Source organism: Oncorhynchus keta, chromosome 1, assembly GCF_023373465.1.
Source record: "Oncorhynchus keta strain PuntledgeMale-10-30-2019 chromosome 1, Oket_V2, whole genome shotgun sequence".
Taxonomy (NCBI): Eukaryota; Metazoa; Chordata; class Actinopteri; order Salmoniformes; family Salmonidae; genus Oncorhynchus; species Oncorhynchus keta.
In genome coordinates this window covers 11,281,796-11,297,777 of record NC_068421.1, presented here as the reverse complement: position 1 = coordinate 11,297,777, position 15,982 = coordinate 11,281,796, and the positions used below count along the sequence as shown (strand labels likewise).

The following is a 15,982-nucleotide window of genomic DNA, read 5'->3' as shown; positions in this document are numbered from 1 at the left end:
GAAACTGGGTCTCATGAGGACCGCCACAGGAAAGAAAGACCCAGAGTTACCTCTGCTGTAGAGGATAAGTCCATTAGAGTTACCAGCCTCTGATTGCAGCCCAAATAAATGCTTCACAGAGTTCAATTAACAGACACATCTCAACATCAACTGTTCAGAGGAGACTGCGTGAATCAGGCCTTCATGGTCGAATTGCTGCAAAGAAACCACTACTAGAGGAAACCAATCAGAAGAAGAGACTTGCTTGGGCCAAGAAACACGAGCGATGGATATTTTACCGGTGGAAATCTGTTGTTTGGTCTGATGAGTCCAAATTTGCGATTTTTGGTTCCAACTACCATGTCTTTGTGATTCGCAGAGTAGGTGAATGGATGATCTCTGCATGTGTGGTTCCCACCATGAAGCATGGAGGAGGAGGTGTGGTGGTCTGGGGGTGCTTTGCTGGTGACACTGTCAGTGATTTATTTAGAATTCAAGGCACACTTAACCAGCATGGCTACAACAGCATTCTACAGAGATACGCCATAACATCTGGTTTGTGGCTTAGTGGGACTATCATTTGTTTTTCAACAGGATAATGACACAACACACACCTCCAGGCTGAGTAAGGGCTATTTGACCAAGAAGGAGAATGATGGAGTGCTGCATCAGATGACCTGGCCTCCACAAATCACCCGACCCGACACAATTGAGATGGTTTGGGATGAGCTGGACTGCAGAGTGAAGGAAAAGCAGCCAACAAGTGGCAACTCCTTCAAGACTGTTGGAAAAGCATTCCAGGTGAAGCTGGTTGAGAGAATGCCAAAGCGTGCAAAGCTGTCATCAAGGCAAACGGTGGCTAAGAATTTGAAGAATCTCAAATATATTTTGATTTGTTTAACACTTTTTGGTTACTACATGATTCCATATGTGTTATTTCATAGTGTTGATGTCTTCACTATTATTCTACAATGTAGAAAATCATTTAAAAAAAGAACAACCCTTGAATCAGTAGGTGTGTCCAAACTTTAGACTGGTACTGTATGTATATATATATATATATTGGTCTATAAAGGAACTATTGCCCTTTCCTCCAGCTTCCTCATCAACGGCTGCTCTCCAATGATGATATGGAAAGACATGGTTAATATCTGTCCTAACTGACGCTAGATAAATAGTATAAAACATGCAAATGGGTGATTTAACCCCTCAGGCTACACTGACGAGGACATGGGCTGTAGTCACTGAAGCTGCCTCAGGGAACTGATAGGGACTTGACTCATCAGTGTGTGTGTGTGTGTGTGTGTGTGTGTGTGTGTGTGTGTGTGTGTGTGTGTGTGTTGTGGATACAGTATGAAGGGTAGAAGACAGCCAGTATGAGAAAGGGAGAGAGACCATGATGTGTTTCTTATGAGACGTGTTTTATTTTACATTATAAACTGGGTGGTTCGAGCCCTGAAAGCTGATCGTCTGACTGCCGTGGTATATCAGACTGTATACCATGGGTATGACAAAACAATATTTTTACTACTCTAATTACATTGACCAGTTTATAATAACAATAAGGCACCTCAGGGGTTTGTGATATATGACCAATATACCACAGCTATGGGCTGTGTCCAGGCACTCCATGTTGCGTCGTGCTTAGAACAGCCCTTAGCCATGGTATATTGGCCATATAGCACACCTCCTTGGGCCTTATTGCTTAATTAGCTCCGTGAAAACCAACTCATGACTATGAGGTGATAGGTTATTATGAGGTGATAGGTTATTATGAGGTGATGTGACGACAGTAGACCCCAGAGTATATATACACAGTGGGTGCTGTGTGTTAGTGATCGGGGCTGAGAGGAGGGCGTATGTCCAGCGTCCGTGCTGTGCTGTCCTTCCCCACTACCTCCAGACGCAGACTGGGTACGCCCTGCTCCAGCCCTTCCTGCCCCTCGGCCCCGCCCCTGTCCTCTGAGTGGACAGACAGGCGGAGGGTACAGCCCTTTGGAAGGAGCTCCTGCTCATAGGCTGCTGCCAGTTGGTTGACCACCCTCCGCTCCACCTGGTAACACAACAAACCAGACCAGTCAGGCCTAATACTGACACAACCCTCCGCTCCACCTGGTAACACAACAAACCAGACCAGTCAGGGCCTAATACTGACACAACCTCCACTCCACCTGGTAACACAACAAACCAGACCAGTCAGGCCTAATACTGACACAACCCTCCTCTCCACCTGGTAACACAACAAACCAGTCCAGTCAGGCCTAATACTGACACAACCCTCCACTCCACCTGGTAACACAACAAACCAGACCAGTCAGGCCTAATACTGACACAACCCTCCTCTCCACCTGGTAACACAACAAACCAGTCCAGTCAGGCCTAATACTGACACAACCCTCCACTCCACCTGGTAACACAACAAACCAGTCCAGTCAGGCCTAATACTGACACAACCCTCCACTCCACCTGGTAACACAACAAACCCGACCAATCAGGGCCTAATACTGACACAACCCTCCTCTCCACCTGGTAACACAACAAACCAGACCAGTCAGGGCCTAATACTGACACAACCCTCCTCTCCACCTGGTAACACAACAAACCAGACCAGTCAGGGCCTAATACTGACACAACCCTCCACTCCACCTGGTAACACAACAAACCAGACCAGTCAGGCCTAATACTGACACAACCCTCCACTCCACCTGGTAACACAACAAACCAGACCAGTCAGGGCCTAATACTGACACAACCCTCCACTCCACCTGGTAACACAACAAACCAGACCAGTCAGGGCCTAATACTGACACAACCCTCCACTCCACCTGGTAACACAACAAACCAGACCAGTCAGGCCTAATACTGACACAACCCTCCACTCCACCTGGTAACACAACAAACCAGACCAGTCAGGGCCTAATACTGACACAACCCTCCACTCCACCTGGTAACACAACAAACCAGACCAGTCAGGCCTAATACTGACACAACCCTCCACTCCACCTGGTAACACAACAAACCAGACCAGTCAGGCCTAATACTGACACAACCCTCCACTCCACCTGGTAACACAACAAACCAGACCAGTCAGGCCTAATACTGACACAACCCTCCACTCCACCTGGTAACACAACAAACCAGACCAGTCAGGCCTAATACTGACACAACCCTCCACTCCACCTGGTAACACAACAAACCAGACCAGTCAGGCCTAATACTGACACAACCCCTCCACTCCACCTGGTAACACAACAAACCAGACCAGTCAGGCCTAATACTGACACAACCCTCCACTCCACCTGGTAACACAACAAACCAGACCAGTCAGGCCTAATACTGACACAACCCTCCACTCCACCTGGTAACACAACAAACCAGACCAGTCAGGCCTAATACTGACACAACCCTCCACTCCACCTGGTAACACAACAAACCAGACCAGTCAGGCCTAATACTGACACAACCCTCCACTCCACCTGGCAACACAACAAACCAGACCAGTCAGGCCTAATACTGACACAACCCTCCACTCCACCTGGTAACACAACAAACCAGACCAGTCAGGGCCTAATACTGACACAATCCTCCACTCCACCTGGTAACACAACAAACCAGACCAGTCAGGCCTAATACTGACGCAACCCTCCACTCCACCTGGTAAAAGAACAAACCAGACCAGTCAGGCCTAATACTGACACAACCCTCCACTCCACCTGGTAACACAACAAACCAGACCAGTCAGGGCCTAATACTGACACAACCCTCCACTCCACCTGGTAACACAACAAACCAGACCAGTCAGGCCTAATACTGACACAACCCTCCACTCCACCTGGTAACACAACAAACCAGACCAGTCAGGCCTAATACTGACACAACCCTCCACTCCACCTGGTAACACAACAAACCAGACCAGTCAGGCATAATACTGACACAACCCTCCACTCCACCTGGTAACACAACAAACCAGACCAGTCAGGGCCTAATACTGACACAACCCTCCACTCCACCTGGTAACACAACAAACCAGACCAGTCAGGCCTAATACTGACACAACCCTCCACTCCACCTGGTAACACAACAAACCAGACCAGTCAGGGCCTAATACTGACACAACCCTCCACTCCACCTGGTAACACAACAAACCAGACCAGTCAGGCCTAATACTGACACAACCCTCCACTCCACCTGGTAACACAACAAACCAGACCAGTCAGGCCTAATACTGACACAACCCTCCACTCCACCTGGTAACACAACAAACCAGACCAGTCAGGCCTAATACTGACACAACCCTCCACTCCACCTGGTAACACAACAAACCAGACCAGTCAGGCCTAATACTGACACAACCCTCCACTCCACCTGGTAACACAACAAACCAGACCAGTCAGGCCTAATACTGACACAACCCTCCACTCCACCTGGTAACACAACAAACCAGACCAGTCAGGCCTAATACTGACACAACCCTCCACTCCACCTGGTAACACAACAAACCAGACCAGTCAGGCCCTAATACTGACACAACCCTCCGCTCCACCTGGTAACACAACAAACCAGACCAGTCAGGCCCTAATACTGACACAACCCTCCACTCCACCTGGTAACACAACAAACCAGACCAGTCAGGCCCTAATACTGACACAACCCTCCACTCCACCTGGTAACACAACAAACCAGACCAGTCAGGCCTAATACTGACACAACCCTCCACTCCACCTGGTAACACAACAAACCAGACCAGTCAGGCCTAATACTGACACAACCCTCCACTCCACCTGGTAACACAACAAACCAGACCAGTCAGGCCTAATACTGACACAACCCTCCACTCCACCTGGTAACACAACAAACCAGACCAGTCAGGCCCCTAATACTGACACAACCCTCCACTCCACCTGGTAACACAACAAACCAGACCAGTCAGGCCCTAATACTGACACAACCCTCCACTCCACCTGGTAACACAACAAACCAGACCAGTCAGGCCTAATACTGACACAACCCTCCACTCCACCTGGTAACACAACAAACCAGACCAGTCAGGCCTAATACTGACACAACCCTCCACTCCACCTGGTAACACAACAAACCAGACCAGTCAGGCCTAATACTGACACAACCCTCCACTCCACCTGGTAACACAACAAACCAGACCAGTCAGGCCTAATACTGACACAACCCTCCACTCCACCTGGTAACACAACAAACCAGACCAGTCAGGCCCTAATACTGACACAACCCTCCACTCCACCTGGTAACACAACAAACCAGACCAGTCAGGCCTAATACTGACACAACCCTCCACTCCACCTGGTAACACAACAAACCAGACCAGTCAGGCCTAATACTGACACAACCCTCCACTCCACCTGGTAACACAACAAACCAGACCAGTCAGGCCTAATACTGACACAACCCTCCACTCCACCTGGTAACACAACAAACCAGACCAGTCAGGCCTAATACTGACACAACCCTCCACTCCACCTGGTAACACAACAAACCAGACCAGTCAGGCCCTAATACTGACACAACCCTCCACTCCACCTGGTAACACAACAAACCAGACCAGTCAGGCCTAATACTGACACAACCCTCCACTCCACCTGGTAACACAACAAACCAGACCAGTCAGGCCTAATACTGACACAACCCTCCGCTCCACCTGGTAACACAACAAACCAGACCAGTCAGGCCTAATACTGACACAACCCTCCACTCCACCTGGTAACACAACAAACCAGACCAGTCAGGCCTAATACTGACACAACCCTCCACTCCACCTGGTAACACAACAAACCAGACCAGTCAGGCCTAATACTGACACAACCCTCCACTCCACCTGGTAACACAACAAACCAGACCAGTCAGGGCCTAATACTGACACAACCCTCCTCTCCACCTGGTAACACAACAAACCAGACCAGTCAGGGCCTAATACTGACACAACCCTCCTCTCCACCTGGTAACACAACAAACCAGACCAGTCAGGGCCTAATACTGACACACAAGCTCAACTCAAAACCAGTGCGACCTGTGTTTGATTCAACAACTGAACGGGGTTGAAAATGTTTACCTGACAGCTGAACAGGTTCAATATTAACCAGATGACGAACAGAGAATATACAGAAGTCCTAGTAAAGTATTTCTTTAGAAAAGCAGGGTATTTCTGACAATTGGACCATAATTGTTACCTATTAAAATGTCCAATGTAGCTGTTTTTATCTCAACATCAAATCATTTCTGGGTAACAATGAAAGGACTTTACTGTAATTGTTTTCTAATAAAATGGTTAAAAAAATAACCGAATTAGCTTCTTAGCAAAGAGCAATTTCTCAAGCAATCATTTTTCTAGGACTGTCTGGGAGTGGTCAGAGTGAGGGGTCTAATTGGATGAGCTTAATAGGGAGGGATATGCAACATGAAAACTTGCTGTTACTGGCAGAGGTTTTGAAACTCTCTCTGTTGTTATTGGTCCATTAACTTTTACCATCTGGTGAGGTCACCAATCAGGCCAAAACAGGAATTCCAGCCTGTTTATATATAAAATGTTTTCCTGCACTGGGCTTTGAAGGAAGCGTGTACAAGGAGAGTCCTTCACCTGGGCAGAAAGGGTTTTCTAAGTTTCACAACCTCAGTGTGGGGAAACACACACACACACACACACACACACACACACACACACACACACACACACACACACACACACACACACACACACACACACACACACACACACACACACACACAGAACAATCAATCTGGGCCTCCAACTCTCCTGATGTAGACAGTAAGGAAACAGAGGGGGAGACAGATAGGTGGGAGAGTTCTGCACGGACTCTTTTTGTTAGTTGAAGCAGATACATTCACTGTGTGTACCTGTAAGTGTGTGTGTACCTGTAAGTGTGTGTGTACCTGTAAAAGTGTGTGTACCTGTAAAAGTGTGTGTACCTGTAAAAGTGTGTGTACCTGTAAGTGTGTGTGTACCTGTAAGTGTGTGTGTACCTGTAAGTGTGTGTGTACCTGTAAGTGTGTGTGTACCTGTAAGTGTGTGTGTACCTGTAAGTGTGTGTGTACCTGTAAGTGTCTGTACCTGTAAGTGTCTGTACCTGTAAGTGTCTGTACCTGTAAGTGTCTGTACCTGTAAGTGTCTGTACCTGTAAGTGTCTGTACCTGTAAGTGTCTGTACCTGTAAGTGTCTGTGTGTGTACCTGTAAGTGTGTGTGTACCTCATGTTTGATGGAACGGGCTCCGTAGTGCAGGTTGTAACCTCCAGCCAGCAGGTCCAGAACAGGGCGGTCCCAGAGCAGAGTGATGTCATGCCTCTGCTTCGCCTAACGAGGGGGAAAGAAAGAGAGAAAGAGAGAACATAAAATTCAACATACCAATTAGGATCTGGCTAAAAATATTTGAATCAGTCATAGAGCCCATTGCCCTTTATGGTTGTGAGGTCTGGGGTCCGCTCACCAACCAAGACTTCACAAAATGGGACAAACACCAAATTGAGACTCTGCATGCAGAATTCTGCAAAAATATCCCCCGTGTACAACGTAGAACACCAAATAATGCATGCAGAGTAGAATAAGTCCGATACCCACTAATTATCAAAATCCAGAAAAGAGCCGTTTAATTCTACAACAACCTAAAAGGAAGCGATTCCCAAACCTTCTATAACAAAGCCATCGCCTACAGAGAAATTAACCTGGAGAAGAGTCCCCTAAGCAAGCTGGTGCTGGGGCTCTGTTCACAAACACAAACATACCCTACAGAGCCCCAGGACAGTAACACAATTAGACCCAACCAAATCATGAGAAAACAAAAAGATAATTACTTGACACATTGAAAAGAATTAACAAAAACAGAGCAAACTAGAATGCTTTTTGGCCCTAAACAGAGAGTACACAGTGGTAGAATACCTGACCACTGTGACTGACCCTAAACAGAGAGTACATAGTGGTAGAATACCTGACCACTGTGACTGACCCTAAACAGAGAGTACACAGTGGCAGAATACCTGACCACTGTGACTGACCCAAAATTAAGGAAAGCTTTGACTATGTACAGACTTAGGGAGCATAGCCTTGCTATTGAGAAAGGCCGCCGTAGGCTGACATGGCTCTCAAGAGAAGACAGGCTATGTGCTCACTGCCCACAAAATGAGGTGGAAACTGAGCTGCACTTCCTAACCTCCTGCCCAATGTATGACCATATTAGAGACACATATTTTCCTCAGATTACACAGATCCAAAGAATTACAAAACAAATCCAATTTTGATAAACTCCCATGTCTACTGGGTGAAATATCACAGCAGCAAGATTTGTGACCTGTTGCCACAAGAAAAGGGCAACCAGTGAAGAACAAACACCATTGTAAATACAACCCATATTTATGCTTATTTATTTTCCCTTGTGTACCCTTAACGATTTGTACATCGTTGCAACACTGTATATATACGCAATATGACATTTGTAATGTTTTTATTGTTTTGACATTTCTGCATGTGTAATGTTTGTTTATTTCACTTTTGTATATTATCTACCTCATTTGCTTTGGCAATGTTAACACGTTTCCCATGCCAAGAAAGCCAATTAAGAGAGAGCGAGAGACAGAGAGAGGAGGTAGAGAGCGAGAGACAGAGAGAGGAGGTAGAGAGAGAGAGCAAGAGGGAGAGACAGAAGAGGTAGAGAGAGAGAGCAAGAGGGAGAGACAGAAGAGGTAGAGAGAGAGCGAGAGACAGAGAGGAGGTAGAGAGAGAGAGCGAGAGGTAGAGAGAGGAGGTAGAGAGAGAGAGACAGAGAGAGGAGGTAGAGAGAGCGAGCGAGAGACAGAGAGAGAGAGCGAGAGACAGAGAGAGGAGGTAGAGAGCGAGAGACAGAGAGAGGTAGAGAGAGAGCGAGAGACAGAGAGGAGGTAGAGAGCGAGAGACAGAGAGAGGAGGTAGAGAGCGAGAGACAGAGAGAGGTAGAGAGAGAGCGAGAGACAGAGAGGAGGTAGAGAGCGAGAGACAGAGAGAGGAGGTAGAGAGAGAGCGAGAGACAGAGAGAGGAGGTAGAGAGAGAGCGAGAGACAGAGAGGAGGTAGAGAGAGAGCGAGAGACAGAGAGGAGGTAGAGAGAGAGAGCGAGAGGTAGAGAGAGAGCGAGAGACAGAGAGATGAGGTAGAGAGAGAGCGAGAGACAGAGAGGAGGTAGAGAGAGAGAGCGAGAGACAGAGAGAGGAGGTAGAGAGAGAGGTCAGGGTGACAGTGAACCACAGCACTATAATGGGAGATGGGTGTCATTTCTCCCCGTGTTATAGAACAACAATAAGCATCCTGTGCTAATGCACATGGACCTGATTCATCAACCGAGTCAAAGTTGCAAAATGTCACTTTTTGGGGCGACTTGACCAAATTCACATAGAAAAGTGAGTTATAGATCTGTCATTCTCATTGAAAGCAAGTCTAAGAAGCAGTAGATCTGTTCTATGTTCTCTATTTCTATGTCTTTTACGCTCGATTTTGTACACCAGCTTCAAACAGCTAAACACACAATATTTGGGGTTATGAAAAATATATTTTACAGCGGTTTAGATGAGAAAATTATTCTCTACATGAACTGAAATTAGGCCAACTATTAGAATTTTAGCAACCAGGAAATGGCGGAGCGATATCTGCACAGTGCATCTTTAACACGACAAGCATTTCTTAATTAACATTAACATCTCTGACCCAATAGAGTCGGATGAAGAAGTTACCATTGATCTGAGGTCAGCTTGGTACTTTTCTCTGGATGGTTAAGGTTAGGATTTTAGAAGGCTAAACTGATCCTAGGTCTGTGCATAAGGTCAACTTCTACCCAAGGAGCCATAGCTAGCTAAATCCTTTTGGAGTTACTGCAATAACAACTGCTATTGTCAACCTTCATCACATCACCGGAGGCGCACACACACACACACACACACACACACACACACACACACACACACACACACACACACACACACACACACACACACACACACACACACACACACACACACACACACACACACACACACACACACACACACACACACACACACACACACACACACACACCCTGAGGCAGAGTTGGCTGACAGAAACAGAGTGATATTGATATTTAAATATTTATGAAAGTTCATGTGATGTTAAACACTACAATCAGATCAGAGCAGCCAGGGACAGCAGCGTTTATTGATCTGAGTGAGTCTCTCTGGTAAATAAAAACACCCGTATGGTGAGTACAAATACTACACAACACACGGCCCATAATACTACACAACACACGGTCCATAATACTACACAACACACGGTCCATAATACTACACAACACACGGTCCATAATACTACACAACACGCGGTCCATAATACTACACAACACACGGTCCATAATACTACACAACACGCGGTCCATAATACTACACAACACACGGTCCATAATACTACACAACACACGGTCCATAATACTACACAACACACGGTCCATAATACTACACAACACACGGTCCATAATACTACACAACACGCGGTCCATAATACTACACAACACGTGGTCCATAATACTACACAACACACGGTCCATAATACTACACAACACACGGTCCATAATACTACACAACACACGGTCCATAATACTACACAACACGCGGTCCATAATACTACACAACACGCGGTCCATAATACTACACAACACGCGGTCCATAATACTACACAACACGCGGTCCATAATACTACACAACACGCGGTCCATAATACTACACAACACGCGGTCCATAATACTACACAACACGCGGTCCATAATACTACACAACACGCGGTCCATAATACTACACAACACGCGGTCCATAATACTACACAACACGCGGTCCATAATACTACACAACACGCGGTCCATAATACTACACAACACGCGGTCCATAATACTACACAACACGCGGTCCATAATACTACACAACACGCGGTCCATAATACTACACAACACGCGGTCCATAATACTACACAACACGCGGTCCATAATACTACACAACACGCGGTCCATAATACCCCTACACAACACGCGGTCCATAATACTACACAACACGCGGTCCATAATACTACACAACACACGGTCCATAATACTACACAACACGCGGTCCATAATACTACACAACACGCGGTCCATAATACTACACAACACGCGGTCCATAATACTACACAACACGCGGCCCATAATACTACACACACACGCGGTCCATAATACTACACAACACGCGGTCCATAATACTACACAACACGCGGTCCATAATACTACACAACACGCGGTCCATAATACTACACAACACGCGGTCCATAATACTACACAACACGCGGTCCATAATACTACACAACACGCGGTCCATAATACTACACAACACGCGGTCCATAATACTACACAACACGCGGTCCATAATACTACACAACACACGGTCCATAATACTACACAACACGCGGTCCATAATACTACACAACACGCGGTCCATAATACTACACAACACGTGGTCCATAATACTACACAACACGCGGTCCATAATACTACACAACACGCGGTCCATAATACTACACAACACGCGGTCCATAATACTACACAACACGCGGTCCATAATACTACACAACACGCGGTCCATAATACTACACAACACGCGGTCCATAATACTACACAACACGTGGTCCATAATACTACACAACACGTGGTCCATAATACTACACAACACGCGGTCCATAATACTACACAACACGCGGTCCATAATACTACACAACACGCGGTCCATAATACTACACAACACGCGGTCCATAATACTACACAACACGCGGTCCATAATACTACACAACACGCGGTCCATAATACTACACAACACGCGGTCCATAATACTACACAACACGTGGTCCATAATACTACACAACACGTGGTCCATAATACCACACGGTCCATAATACTACACAACACGGTCCATAATACTACACACACGGTCCATAATACTACACACACGCGTCCATAATACTACACAACACGCGGTCCATAATACTACACAACACGCGGTCCATAATACTACACAACACGCGGTCCATAATACTACACAACACGTGGTCCATAATACTACACAACACGCGGTCCATAATACTACACAACACGCGGTCCATAATACTACACAACACGCGGTCCATAATACTACACAGCACGCGGTCCATAATACTACACAGCACGCGGTCCATAATACTACACAGCACGCGGTCCATAATACTACACAACACGCGGTCCATAATAATACACAACACGCGGTCCATAATACTACACAACACGCGGTCCATAATACTACACAACACGCGGTCCATAATACTACACAACACGCGGTCCATAATACTACACAACACGCGGTCCATAATACTACACAACACGCGGTCCATAATACTACACAACACGCGGTCCATAATACTACACAACACGCGGTCCATAATACTACACAACACGCGGTCCATAATACTACACAACACGCGGTCCATAATACTACACAACACGCGGTCCATAATACTACACAACACGCGGTCCATAATACTACACAACACGCGGTCCATAATACTACACAACACGCGGTCCATAATACTACACAACACGCGGTCCATAATACTACACAGCACGCGGTCCATAATACTACACAGCACGCGGTCCATAATACTACACAGCACGCGGTCCATAATACTACACAACACGCGGTCCATAATACTACACAACACGCGGTCCATATACTACACAACACGCGGCCCATAATACTACACAACACGCGGCCCATAATACTACACAACACGCGGTCCATAATACTACACAACACGCGGTCCATAATACTACACAACACGCGGTCCATAATACTACACAACACGCGGTTCATAATACTACACAACACGCGGTCCATAATACTACACAACACGCGGTCCATAATACTACACAACACGCGGTCCATAATACTACACAACACGCGGTCCATAATACTACACAACACGCGGTCCATAATACTACACAACACGCGGTCCATAATACTACACAACACGCGGTCCATAATACTACACAGCACGCGGTCCATAATACTACACAACACGCGGTCCATAATACTACACAACACACGGTCCATAATACTACACAACACGTGGTCCATAATACTACACAACATGCGGTCCATAATACTACGCAATAGCAAACTCACACACAACCAACCCACCCACCCACCCACCCACCCACACACCCACACACACACACACACACACACAGTTACCTTCTTGGCCCAGAAGTTGAGCTCTTTGCTGACAAGCTGCTGTAGTTCAGAGGGGCAGAACGGCAGGAAGTAGACAATCTCATTGATCCGCCCCAGAAACTCATCCCTCCGGAAATGGGCCTGGGGAGGAAACAATGAATTCACCAATAAGAGCATTTCAGAATAGTGGCTCAACCAATCTGTGGTATGTGTGTCAGCGAGATGCTGTGATGTAGGTATATGATGAGGGTGTGGGGCGTTTACCTTCAGAATAGGGCGAATTACAGCGTCCTTAAACTGCCTGGAGATGGTGACATCATCCCTCTTCTGAACATCGTCTGGAGAAAAGGAGCAGTTAACTAACTACCTGTTGGTCTATAGCGTGTGTCTGTGTGTGTGTGTGTCTGTGTGTGTGTGTGTCTGTGTGTGTGTCTGTGTCTGTGTGTGTGTGTGTGTGTCTGTCTGTCTGTGTGTGTGTGTCTCACTGTCTGTCTGTGTGTGTGTGTGCCAGTTTCCTGCGGCTGAGCTCCTGGGCCTCCTGGCGGAGCTGCAATGCATGCTGAGCGATGTCGTCACTGGCCACGTTCGAGGTCATGATGAAGATGGCGTCCTTACACTCAATGGTCTTCCCCTTCCCATCTGTAAGACGGCCCTGAGAGAGAGAGAGAGAGAGAGAGAGAGACAGAGACAGAGACAGAGAGAGAGAGACAGAGAGAGAGAGAGAGAGAGAGAGAGAGAGACAGAGACAGAGACAGAGACAGAGACAGAGACAGAGACAGAGACAGAGACAGAGACAGAGACAGAGAGAGAGAGAGAGAGAGAGAGAGAGAGAGAGAGAGAGAGAGAGAGAGAGACAGAGAGACAGAGAGAGAGAGAGACAGAGAGACAGAGAGAGAGACAGAGAGAGAGACAGAGAGAGAGACAGAGAGAGAGACAGAGAGAGAGACAGAGAGAGAGACAGGGAGAGAGACAGGGAGAGAGACAGGGAGAGAGACAGAGAGAGAGACAGAGAGAGAGACAGAGAGAGAGAGAGAGAGAGAGAGAGAGAGAGAGGACAGGAGAGAGACAGGGAGAGAGACAGGGAGAGAGACAGAGAGAGAGACAGAGAGAGAGAGACAGAGAGAGAGAGAGACAGAGAGAGAGAGACAGAGAGACAGAGAGAGAGACAGAGAGAGACAGAGAGAGACAGAGAGAGAGACAGAGAGAGAGACAGAGAGAGACAGAGAGAGAGACAGAGAGAGACAGAGAGAGAGAGAGAGACAGAGAGAGAGAGAGAGAGAGAGAGAGACAGAGAGAGAGACAGAGAGAGAGACAGAGAGAGAGACAGAGAGAGACAGAGAGAGACAGAGAGAGAGACAGAGAGAGAGACAGAGAGAGACAGAGAGAGACAGAGAGAGAGAGAGACAGAGAGAGACTCAAAGATCTAGAAAAGTGACACAGTAGAACCTGTGATTTTGTACGGTTAAAAAAACGTTCTGTGTGTGTGTGTGTGTGTGTGTGTGTGTGTGTGTGTGTGTGTGTGTGTGTGTGTGTGTGTACCTCATCGAACAGCTGTAGCATGATGGTCAGTACGTCTGGATGGGCCTTGTCCACCTCGTCAAATAGAACCACGGCATTGGGATACGCCTTCAACTGTTTAGTCAGCTGACCTCCCTCTTCATGACCAACATAACCTGGAGGAGAACCTATGAATTTAGCCACCTAGACAGAGAGAGAGAGAAAGAGACATAAAGAGAGGTGGAGAGAGGTGGGGAGCAAGGTAGAGAGAGATTGTGAGAGAGGGAGGGAGAGATTGACGGCGAGAGATGGCAGAGAGAAAGAGAGATGAAAAGGTAGAAATTGAGAGAGAATTATGATAACAGGTAGATGAACCTATTGAACTGAAGATGACGTCAGATGACTCCTTCCTCTGATACAAACACAATGTTTTGGGGCCGTATGGGAAGAGTGAGAGTTCTCTCCTTCAGAGAACATCGCTATGTGTTTCTGTGGGAACCTAGACACATCTCTTTGAATTGATTGTGGGCGATGAGAGGTTAGACAAAGCCCAAGGTCACTCAGTCAACACAGGGTTAAACTGTTCATGACAGAGACTGGGAAGCTGGTCCAAACGATGGCAGTAGATGATCCAGACAAGCCCTCGGCCACAGTAGAATAGTGTATCCCAGCCTGAGGACATTCCTGGCTGTGGGAACATGAAGTCTCTTCCTGGTTGTGGGAAAGTGTTATTGATGATGTCATACCTCGTGCTTCTCCTGGAACTCGGACATGTCCATGCGGATGAATCCCTGAGAGAAGAAGGGGCGTGGTTAATGAGCAGTAATGACACACGGGTACCATAGTATGATCAGTTTTGCTGATACCATGTGATTTCAGCTTGGCTGTGTGAGCGTGTGTGACTGTAACCTTTTTCAGGTCCTTGTGCATATAACGAGCCACCTGTTTGGCCAGCTCAGTCTTACCTGTGGGAAGAGGAGAACAGTAACCAATCAGAGTGCAGTATGGACAGAGCTTTGAATGTCAATGGTCTGACGAGAATCCACTGCCCAACCAAGCCTCTGAAAATTCTAAAGATTATCTCACATGAAGCTCTCAACATTGTAATGATGATCTGGGTGGAATCTCAGGTAGATCTCTGATCTGCTGATTGGCTATGAGTTGTTGTCCCTGCTATCTGATTGGTGGATCAATAACGAGGAGGTTGGTTGATGATGGTTTTGGAATCACTCAATCTCAA

The 15,982-nt window shown here is 46.9% G+C and overlaps 1 protein-coding gene and 1 long non-coding RNA gene across 2 annotated transcripts in view; both read right to left on the bottom strand.

Moving 5' to 3' along the window:
• Positions 1-1,381: 1,381 nt before the first annotated feature.
• LOC127914670 (caseinolytic peptidase B protein homolog) overlaps positions 1,382-15,982 on the bottom strand; it is a 37,384-nt gene continuing 22,783 nt past the window's right edge. Inside the window, 8 exon segments of the mRNA XM_052494566.1 lie at positions 1,382-2,032; positions 7,215-7,319; positions 13,267-13,386; positions 13,510-13,567; positions 13,731-13,897; positions 14,785-14,946; positions 15,489-15,533; positions 15,652-15,707. Coding sequence (XP_052350526.1) covers positions 1,811-2,032; positions 7,215-7,319; positions 13,267-13,386; positions 13,510-13,567; positions 13,731-13,897; positions 14,785-14,946; positions 15,489-15,533; positions 15,652-15,707 — 935 coding nt within the window. The 3' untranslated portion in view covers positions 1,382-1,810.
• On the bottom strand, positions 2,495-4,807 carry LOC127917925 (uncharacterized). Its single transcript, XR_008098085.1, has 3 exons — positions 3,930-4,807; positions 3,693-3,811; positions 2,495-3,159 (listed from the first exon to the last, which is right to left on the bottom strand). It is a non-coding gene; the product is annotated as an uncharacterized LOC127917925 (long non-coding RNA).